Raw genomic sequence first — 9,108 nt, forward strand, 5'->3', positions numbered from 1 at the left:
GACAAAAAGAAACAAGACGAGATATGACAAAAATTGAGAACTACTTGCGGATAACTCTTTCATTCAGTGACTTAAACAATGAAAATCGCATGTCTAAGTCTAGACTTCCTATCCTCTACTGTCCCTTATTGCTGAATATCCACAAATGCTTTTTTGATGGATCATCCTTAAGTGCTTCCATGTTTAAGTCTTTTTGGGTTTTAATGTGCAAACTAAAGCTTCCCAAATATTGCAGCATGAGCTCTTTACAACAAATTCACCCTTAAGTGGTGAAAAATCGTCCTAAACATGCACTTCAAAACATACAAATCTGTGTTCCATCAGCATGTCGTTGTATCCCGACACGCTCCAGTCTATTTTCTAGCCATCATTAATTATTGCATGTATACTTATCTCTGTCAGAAATCTAATTAGCAACCTTTTCCCCATCTAGTGACATTATGGTTCCAATCTGAGAGCCATTCACTGCTCAGACACACAGCAGCATACTGATAATAGTCGTCCCTTGCCCTTTGGAATTGCTCCCTGTTTAATTGGAGTAGAACTCAGTTGTTGGACTCATTAAGGAGCCCCATTAGCTAACTGAGGATGAAGTGTAAAATGTGATATGGATTACGGCTAATGCTGCCACATAGATTTGCTGTAAAACTGACTTCAGATGCCCTGATACAAAGTTTTATGAACAGCTAGGGGGAAATGAAGATTACCAACAAACGAAGCTGTTAGACTGTGGCTAAGTGTTCAGACAGGAGGAGGAAACGGCATCTATTGAAGTGATTTGAAATCAGGCTGAGGTCATCCTGCTTGAGGGGCTGCTTTCACTCCTCCTCCTGTCCCAAAAGCACTGGTCCCCTAGTTTAATCTGAAATTGAAGGCTCTCAAGTGCGACGGATTATAGGGACTAACCCAAGCATGCAGCTGGAGATCGTCTCCTAATGAGCCCAGCCAGCAGAGCATCAAGTGACAACAAGTAGCAGCTCCAACTACGAGGCCAACTTCATGCCATTTAAGAGTTACAATAATGCCACGACAGTCAAATCTTTTTAGATCGCTTTCCTGAAATGAAAGTAGAAGAATAGACACCGAAAGCCACATTTAATAAACAGTGATTTCTATTTTAAGCTTTGTATTTTTTGAGTTATACATATTTTTTGAAATGAAAACACAAACATTTTTAAGACTACAAGAAAACAGAGCTCAAATTCTGTCTTAGAGAGAGACATTCATATTTCAGTTATATACAGAGACAACAATTACTTTCTTTCTCTGAAAAGAGTACTGTCGGTGGGATGGTTCTGATCTAAAATGTCATCATTTAATAACTGTACAAGTGAGATTAAACTGAATGAAATGCAGACTTTCACACACTGACTGCTCATTGGTCATTGGTAGTAATTAACGCTGCTATCATCTGCCTCTATATATACTTGTGGGATCTATGTACATCAACATTTTTTACTCCCACTCTGTCAGGTCTTCTCTACTATGGACAAGCAACAAGTGTACGTTTGGAAGTGAGTCAGAAAAAGTGCATTTGCATCTCCGGCACAGCAGCGAACCGGGTGGGTTTCTCTCTTCTTCAAGAAGTCCAGATGCAGGCCGGATCAGAGAAAATCCACTGAAGGATGAGAACCTGCAGGACAGTGAGTTATGTCGGGTAAGTCCGTACACATGCTGAAAACAGCCGGGCCGCTGCATTCACTCATGAGAATAACAGTCCTCAGGAACTCAGTGGTCTCTATGGACTCTTCTGCTCCTCTGCTGGGCTCTGGGCATCTCCGGCCTTCTCCTCTGCCACCTGTCTCTCCTGTTTGCCCTCCAGCAGTCTGTCATGAGAAACCGTCCCCAGCACTTTGGCACTGTGCTCCTGTGCCTTGGCCCTGAGTGCAGCAATGCTGTTCTCTCTCAGTTCCTCTTTAGAAATGGTGGACTTGCCATCTGACCTCTTCTCCTCCACCTCAGCGTCTTCTGCCCTCTGAGAGCTCGGCTGCTGGGGGGCATCGCACTTTCCTGTCGGCGTGGGAGCTGTCGCCTCCATGGACTTTTTGTGCATCCCTGCAAAGAGTTGCGGGTATTCAGATTTAGAATAGCGTCTGTTGATTGGTAAGCCATCTTGGACTGAAAATAGCAAGCAAAAAAATAGTTCCGGTTTAGAATATAATGTTGGACAGTGGCAATGCATGACCAGGCTAGGGGATGGAATTATTTTCTATGCTGCTTTTCATTGAGGAAATATTTGCAGTGATGGGTCATGCTTAGCAAAATAAAAGCATCTACTGTACTCATGGAATGAAAGAATCAATCTGTGCTTGATTTAAAAGCAAAGAAAAAAATGAGAGAATGATAGAAAAACGTGAAGAAACAGTAGGACAACAGCCTCACCGAGCAGCCAGGGGGCGCAGGACTCCATGATGCCATCCTTGGCAGACTTGAGGATGGACTCTGGCAGGGGGATGGAGTGCCTCACCATGGCTCCATACAGTCCATACTCAGCCATCACAGTGCTGCGGCCCCAGCATTTCTCCCTCTTCCTCCACTTGGCTCTGCGGTTCTGAAACCAAACCTGTGACAGAAGAAGTCGTCTCTCAGTTATTAATTACCAGCACCGCCACCCTCACCCAGAATGATTCACTAAACCATCATGTGCTGTTCCATCATCTTCCTCCATAAAGAGGAATGAGAGCTTATGCTGCTAAGTAAAGTGTGTGAATGTCAATTATAGGTCATTGCAACAGCAGCCACAATATATCTAAGAGCTGAAATTTGTTAAATTTGTAATGCTTTCTAAAATCTGTCACTTAATGCCTTTAATATTTATGGAAATTGCTGAGATGCAACTCAATGAGAATGAGGTTCTGAGAATTTGAGACTGTTGTGGGAGGAATTAGACATTTTTTAAAAAATCCACAGTAATTTAATATACTTAAGATTTTGATTGATGAGGACTTTTATCTTAATTGGCAGAGGCTGCAAATAATCCACTTGCATCTTGCAAATTGCATGGGCAAAGTGTTACAGCTGGTGCAGTAGAGAGGTTTCAACCTTATCCATAATTAGTAAATCCTTTGCTGATGTTTTACAGAGCAGGCAGAAGTCATCAATAATGACAGATTTTGAGTTTCTATATGTGAAAGATCCATTTAGCTGATGTTGTATAGAGGTAAAACATTGCTTAAAGTAGATCACTCAATAAAAAAATGTCAGATTTCTCTCTGGTGTAACATCACCAGCATTATGAACATTTTGTCCAATCAAAAGACTCTTAAAAATAAAGGAATCTGTGCCATAATAACACTTAATATTAGTAGTTTATACTCACTTAATAATCTGTGCAATATCAGTGTTTTTCTACATATATTTTAACCATGTGCAATATTGTTATTTTTCACATTCAGAGCAATCTGTGTAATATTTAAATTTCTGCACATGGAAGAATTAGTACAATATCAATCATGATTATGTATATCTTTCTGTATATTTTTTGTATTTTATTATATATATTTTTTGCATTATTCCATTTGCTGCAAATTTCCCCATTCTGGGATTAATAAAGGATCATCTTATCTTATCAAACTGTAAATGATTTCTGTAGCCATTTTCTCTAAGTTATATTACTGTCAAACTCTTCTTATCAATATATTTGAGCACAAATGTAAAGTTGTGCATCAGCCTAATCCTTTGCTAAAGCTTCACTAGCATAAAGTGTCGCCTAAACACTTATTTTGTTGGTGCATTCCAGCAGTTATTTTAAAGATGACCTATGTGGGAGCCTCCTGTGTGATTCAGAGTGACTCAGAAAACAACTGTCCCGTTTTGATTCAGTCCATTGATTTCCCATAGGCTGCAGGCTACAGGTGTAACAGATCTCTGCCTCCTGTCACTGCTCATCTCCAGCTAGCTGCGGCGCCATTAGAGAAGCTCTGACACATCAACACACTTGACTTGGCCGCAGGCAGCAGCTGCTTCAGGCCCTGCAGGCTCCCTGTCAGCCAGAGAGGCCAAATTGATTGCATGGCACAACACAGGATTGTTAAACACTCTGCTTAGGCACCTCTGATGGCTCTGAGAGAGGAGGCGAGAAGATCCAAGAGAAGGGGACAGGTATTAAATGGAAAACGATCAAACCGTTTTTTCTTCGTAATTCCGATGATAACCCTTATTTCATACAAGATACTTTCCCCCCCTCCTTCATGAGAAATTGCTTCTCTGGCCCTCAAAAGCAGCCATGTGTGCGCCGTGAGGAGGAGCGACCCTGGGGCACGCCGAGCCTGATTGAAAAATAAGTTAATTTCAGGCCCAATCGATGGTGGGCAGGCGGGCAAATATCACGGGAAATTAAACTACCGGGACTCGGGGGAGCAGCGCTATTGACCCGTGCTAATAAATTCAATGTAGTTATTTTATTTGAACTCCCTGCGTCTCGGCAGCTTCCAGCCTCCAGAGCTCGTCTGATTTAACTAATTACACTCAATGAGAAAATTGGGTGTTAATTTTATTTAGGGGATGGGGGAGCCTGGCCCGGGCTTCTTTATTTATTTCCTTTTATTATTTATTCGCGGCTGCACCGTTGCAGCCCCGTAATGAGAATGAGATTAAAAGGCTCCCCGGCAGATGGATGGTCCAGGTCACACCGCAATCTTCCTCCGCCTTGATAGCTTGATTAGGTCGTTAGTGGCTCCTTCCCCGAGAACAAATTGTTTCACATCCAACTGCGCCTGATGAGAGATTATCTGTCCTGAAGATGCTGCCGGAGGAGAGCAGGCTTTGTTCAGACAGGAGGGGAGCATCTCTGATCGATTTACAGGGAGGATGCCGAGGGCCACGTCTCCCCTTAAACACGAGACGGCTCAGATATTAGTGCATGTGATCAGCCCTGATGGAGACTGAGGGATGAGACACCTGCAGCTGCTCAGACAGGTGCACATTCAGAAGGCAGACAATCAGAATATGCACACAAATCCGCGCTTTTTTTTTCCAGTGTAAATATTCAGATGGTTGCTTGTATCAAGAACAGCCCAAGAGATGTTGGATGTTTTTGCAGTCTGCAATGTCTGTCTAAGCATCACAACCTTCAAATGCAATGCAAATTAATTCAATTAACAATGGCAGACACTTTAAATGAGTGTCTGGTGTTTTCTATATTTGCAAAGCATCGTAAAGAAAAACATTTTTTTCTAAAATGTGCCTTCAAAATTATTTTTCTTTTTGAATATATTGCTGTCTTATTTATCTGAAATGCTGCTTTATTATGGTGTTTAAAGCTTGACTCTTACATCTGCAAATTAAAACGTTTAAAATACAGCTGCGTCACATAATTTACATTTAAAATAATGGAAAGAAATTCATGAAATTAGATTCTTGTTCTTTATATGCCAAAAATAAAAGGAGCACACCAAAAGGCCTTAACATCCACGCTCAAATAAATAAACAAGCCCCACTTATGATTAAATAACACCTTAAACAATCTTTTAAAAAGAACAGATTTGACCTGTATTCTGTCTTCTGGCAGCTCTGTCTTCATGGCCAGCATCTCTCGGGCATAAACATCAGGGTAGTGCGCCTCGTTAAAGGCCTTTTCCAGCTCCTCCAGCTGGTAGGAGGTGAAGATGGTCCTGATGGGAAAATGTGCAGCATTAAATACAATACTGGATCCTGCAGAGAGAAAAAAAATGCTCCATGCTCTAACATACAAAGTGAAGATCAGCCGTGTATAATATAATATATAAAAAAATAAAATCGAAAATAAAATCGAAAAATTTAATATATTTTGATAAAACATATGTGTAAAACATAAAGAAAACCCTAAATTTAACATCTGCTTAACATCTTAATGCATCTGGATGATAATCCTGGACAGAAATACGAGATACGATCAGTAATCTGCATCAACAATACACTGCTAAGACTAAAATAACAATTCCATTTTAATTAGAGCAAGAGTCTCTGTAAAGGATTGTTCATTTGGAATAAACTGACACCATGAGTTTGTAATTTAATCTTATTTTCCTAATAAGCAGGGATCCACACTAACCGGTGCCGTCTTTTCTTGCGTTTCTTGCTCTGACTTAGTGATGATTTTGAGAGTTTTCGCTCATTCGAAGATAAATCCTCGGAGTCTGGATTAAAAACAGAAGAAAGTATTAGGAGGGGTATGAAATTTCACTGTGAAATAGGACTGATTTTATTCTGTAATCATTTAAATGGCATATAAATTCTCATGTAAACTAAACACATAATAATAATAATAATAATAATAATAATAATAATAATAGGTAGAAATCTGCTCATATTCAGGCAGGATAGATGACTACCACACATTCCCGCTGCAGATGTTCCTGTTTATTCTGTTTATTCTGTTTATTCTGTGGATCACCTGAGCTGGCGGACTGGCTGGTGTCCAGCGGCCCCACGGACCTGCTGTGGGGCTGCAGGTGAACATCGTGTCCGTCCGACAGCACCGTCTCCAAAAACGCTGGCTGGCTGTAAAACGACGGAATCCCACCGGGGCCGATTAATCCCATCCCGACTCCCACACCCACGCCGGCAGGGCCCAGCACGGACCTGGCGGCGATCAGGTGCGCCCCGGCCGGCAGCGAGCCCAGCGGACTCCTCGGTGCCGCGGACGGCTCCTTGTTGAGCCCCAGGATCTCCTGGATGCCGAAGCCGGTGCACCTGGGCGGCGGATGGGTCGCGGTACTCTTCGGCTGGTGGCTGTTACTCCCTGCATTCCCGCCCAGAGAGGTTTTCTCCGACAGATTTAAACTTTCCGTCAGCACGGCGCCTTGTTTCCCCGTCATGCTGCGTCTCGATGCTCCTTGAAAGGCCTTTTTTCTTATTAGGGCGTCTTCCAGGATGGTCCCCAGTGCATGATCCTCAGCGTAACGCACAGGAGTCCTTTAGAAAATGGTCCTTTTATCCAACAGGTCCATCCCAACAAGAGGCAGGACGCAGCAGCCAATCAGCTCCAAGGATTCAGGATTCCTGAGGATCATGGATGCATTAGACGCCCTCCTGAATACATATCTGCATTTTCCTGAGGACTGTATGGATGGACGAGGATGGGATTCAGGCTGCAGGAATGACCTAAATTAATGTTTTCAAGGCTGCAAATTGGGAGAAGAAAAGTAACAAGCAGGAACTAATAAAAACCGTCAATACAACACAGAGAGGAACATAAAAAACTACAATATTACACCAACCTCATTATAAACCCACTGATTATACAAATTTCCCCTCAGAAAGTGAGAGCAAATGAAACCGTCTGCTTCACACCTCTGCCACGCTCACCTTTAAAATGCTGCAGGTGTGGAAAATTGCCTCAATCTCGCAGAATAAATCAGCATGGATTGCCTTTTCGATGAATGGTTTTTCACACAAAACACAAAGAGAGAGGCAGCTAGGATCTCTGTGCCCGGCCACTGTGGCTCACACGGATGGATAATTGATCTCCAGATGCTACGGGGGGGAAACTCATCACACGCAAATCAAAGGCCCTCCCAAAAACGACAGCTGGACGACATGGAGCCACGCGGTCTGCTGAGAGGTCCTGCACACATAATCCCACAGCAGCAGCAGCAGCAGAATATACAGCAGATTAAAGCACTTCTCCTCAGAGGGAATGGCAGAATGTGGGCCACATGCTAGAGAAAAAATAGAGACTAATAAAATAAAAGATAGCTATATATTTATATTATCTATAATAATAATAATAATAATAATAATAATAATATGTTTGTATTTGAATTAATAAGCCTGATTAAGATAATAAATTGGGTCACTTTGTAATTGTTCAGCAAAAGAGAATTTATTTGTGTTCTCACTTACCCCATTTATTATTTTTATTATTTTATCTGTTTTGTTTTGTTTTTTAGCACTTTTTAAACTCATTTATGTTTATTTATTTTTGCAGTCCTAGACCAAATCTATCCATTTATCAGGATGTTTCAGGGTCAGAATGAATGAATGAATGAATGAATAAATAAATAAAGATGTCTAGTCTTAATACAGTCTAATCTCATTATTATTATTATTATTATTATTGGTTTATTTATTTTTTTGATCAGTCAAAGCTCACAAAATAATTATTTTTTGAATTTTAGTGTTTCTTTAGTCCACATTGGCACGAACTGGAACGAAATGCACGTGGCAAGTTGGCCCATTTTGTGTGGAAGCGGTGCAAATATTTAGCATTTACTTGTGTAAATAATGCAAAAAAAAAAAAATTGCAACAAAGAAAACCATAAGTTAAAATCAGAAATTCACGCATGCATGTCATTTCAAATAGAGAGCAAAACAAGCACAATAATAAAAATAAATAAACAAACAAAAAGCTGCAACTGAAAAACTGAGTCTGCAAAGTCACATTTTATATCAAACGAAGAGCTGCTGGTTAAGACGGAGGAAAACGTTGCTGCTGCTGTTGTTCGTGGTTGTCCAGTTGAAACTAATTAGGGCCTATTTAGTGGGGATTGGAGGCTATTAATGAAGAAATCAATGTTATTAGGATATGCTAATGACGCATCAGCCTGTTGGGATGGAGTCATTTATTAACATGGAAAGGTCCGAGTCACGCTGATCCGTCAATTACAGACAAGTCACTGCCTCCTCTCACTCCATCAGCCCTCCTGTTACAATCTATATTGTGCTTTTTTGTTTGTTTGTTTGTTTGTCTGTTGATGGAGGATCATTTTCCTCCTCTGAGCATGGGTTTTAATAATCCATCTCCTGCTTTACATGCAGGAAAGAGGCTGCCTAATAAGGCTGTAGATTAAGGGAAGATTTAGTTCAGTCATTCGTGTAGATTGGGTTTCCCATCAAAGAAGTGCAGGATCTGACGGCTGCAGATTAAAAAGCAAACAGCTGTTGGTCTTTTTTTTCTTTTTTTGTTTATTCCCACCCCTCCTTCGAGCTCCCAGTCTTCCATCGCTCCTCCTCCTTCTCACACGATCATGCAAAAATTAGGAACGAGGTGTCCTCAAAGCCTCTGGAAAAGCAGATCCAGAAACCTTCAGACGGGATTAATGTGCTGCAGGTCCACATCTGATAGAGAGCTGCGCCGCCTACCGCGATGCAAATCTATCTGATGTGACTGGAGAAGCTTGAGTTTGT

General features: G+C 41.3%; 1 protein-coding gene across 2 annotated transcripts; it reads right to left on the reverse strand.

The window, feature by feature from the left end:
• Positions 1–1,078: 1,078 nt before the first annotated feature.
• vsx2 (visual system homeobox 2) lies at positions 1,079–7,662 on the reverse strand. Of its 2 annotated transcripts, none has more exons than XM_022212467.2 (5): positions 6,374–7,662; positions 6,032–6,116; positions 5,489–5,612; positions 2,383–2,563; positions 1,079–2,055 (listed from the first exon to the last, which is right to left on the reverse strand). In XM_022212467.2, the coding sequence occupies exons 1-5, from the start codon at positions 6,795–6,797 to the stop codon at positions 1,739–1,741; spliced, it is 1,131 nt and encodes a 376-aa protein (XP_022068159.1). In that variant the 5' UTR covers positions 6,798–7,662; the 3' UTR covers positions 1,079–1,738. The 2 variants fall into 2 exon arrangements, with proteins under 2 accessions (XP_022068159.1, XP_022068158.1); XM_022212466.2 differs by having other exon boundaries at positions 1,079–2,118.
• Positions 7,663–9,108: the final 1,446 nt, after the last annotated feature.

Source organism: Acanthochromis polyacanthus, chromosome 1 (genome assembly GCF_021347895.1).
Source record: "Acanthochromis polyacanthus isolate Apoly-LR-REF ecotype Palm Island chromosome 1, KAUST_Apoly_ChrSc, whole genome shotgun sequence".
NCBI lineage: Eukaryota > Metazoa > Chordata > Actinopteri > Pomacentridae > Acanthochromis > Acanthochromis polyacanthus.

Excerpts from the sequence above, each read along its gene's own strand:
- vsx2 (XM_022212466.2), bottom strand. The coding sequence starts at position 6,797 with ATGACGGGGAAACAAGGCGCCGTGCTGACGGAAAGTTTAAATCTGTCG. Across the intron at positions 5,613-6,031 it reads CGCAAGAAAAGACGGCACCG|GACCATCTTCACCTCCTACC; the intron begins GTTAGTGTGGAT and ends TTTTCCCATCAG. Across the intron at positions 2,564-5,488 it reads TGCCAGAAGACAGAATACAG|GTTTGGTTTCAGAACCGCAG; the intron begins GTCAAATCTGTT and ends CTTCTGTCACAG.